The sequence below is a fragment of the Primulina huaijiensis genome, unplaced genomic scaffold, assembly GCF_012295235.1.
Source record: "Primulina huaijiensis isolate GDHJ02 unplaced genomic scaffold, ASM1229523v2 scaffold205604, whole genome shotgun sequence".
Classification (NCBI taxonomy): domain Eukaryota; kingdom Viridiplantae; phylum Streptophyta; class Magnoliopsida; order Lamiales; family Gesneriaceae; genus Primulina; species Primulina huaijiensis.
In genome coordinates, this window is record NW_027354134.1 from 1 (window position 1) to 1,311 (window position 1,311).

The 1,311-nt window shown below is 28.4% G+C and overlaps 1 protein-coding gene across 1 annotated transcript; it reads left to right on the forward strand.

Moving 5' to 3' along the window:
- Positions 1-637: 637 nt before the first annotated feature.
- On the forward strand, positions 638-1,267 carry LOC140966362 (PLASMODESMATA CALLOSE-BINDING PROTEIN 1-like). Its single transcript, XM_073426666.1, has 3 exons — positions 638-729; positions 833-1,052; positions 1,164-1,267. Exons 1-3 carry the CDS (start codon positions 667-669, stop codon positions 1,187-1,189), a joined length of 309 nt encoding a protein of 102 aa, XP_073282767.1. The 5' UTR covers positions 638-666; the 3' UTR covers positions 1,190-1,267.
- Positions 1,268-1,311: the final 44 nt, after the last annotated feature.

Here is a 1,311-nt window from a genome sequence, read left to right on the forward strand (position 1 = left end):
TTTTTTTTTTTTTTTTTTTTTTTTTTTTGTACAAGTAGAACTTTTGTTAAAAAATTTGAAATTAAAACTGAAAAATATAAAAATAAAATATAAAATTTTCTGCTTTTTAATAATTTTTTATAAATTTAATTTTTCATCCAAAAAAAGAAATAGGGAAAGCTAAAAAAAGAATGATATTTTGAAGATTTTAAAAATATCACAAATTCACTATTTAATAAGTCTTCTATATCGTATAAGCCATTTTTTCTCTCTTATTTCCCGAGTATTATATATAGTATAGTATAATATAAGGTAAGGTAAGATTGTGTGTGTGTATATCACATAAATAATTGGGTCCAAATAATTTTTGGCACCAAACTTGGTTTTTTTTAAAAAGAATCCACCAAGTAAAATATATTATTTTATTATGTTCTATTATATAAGATTCTTTTTACCATAAAGTTTTTTCAAGTTTTTGCTGTTTCAAATGGCCAGTATACAAATAAGAAAAAATCAATAATAATAACTTACTTAAATTTTACTCATTATAAAAAAAAAAAGTTCACATAATCTGATTCTAAATTATCGCTATCAATTAAACATGTTATATTACCTCGTACATATACACATGCATACACATAATTAACCAAAAAAAAAAAGAAAAAAGAACTGAGTCCAAACAAATTAATGGCGAGCCTGAATGTTTTCTTATCCCTCCTTCTACTGCTTCTCTGCTTTAATGTTTGCAAGGTATAAAATTATTAAATTTTACTTTGTAGACTAAGTCTAATATCATGTATTTAGAAAGATAGCGGTTGCGGGTTTTAAAAAAATTTGATTGGTGGTGGTGTAGGGCAAGGACTGGTGTTTGGTGAGTCCCACCGTGGGGGAATCAGACATGAAAAGTTACTTGGACGAAGCTTGCGCGAGGCTAGACTGCAGCGCGATAAGGCCCGGAGGAGATTGCTACGAACCCAACCTTATAAAGAGCCATTTGAACTATGCTCTTAGCAGTTATTACGGGAAAACCGGCGAGTGTCCAGCCATTGCTGTCAAAACCTTGACTGATCCATGTAAGCCGCCATTCGTCACGTTAAATGCTTTTTTCAGTTTATTTTTTATTTTCTGTGTGATTTTAATTATTAATTAAGTTTTATTTGGAATTCTTTTCTTTTATATTGCAGCTTGTGGCAAGTGCATATACCCTTGAATGGATTTTGGATCAAAGAGAAGTCTCTTGAATAAAGTTGAAAGGGATGAAATCAAATGTTTTCTTATATAGATAAAATAAATGTGTTTTATATTTAACAAATTATTGTTACAGAAATGAAT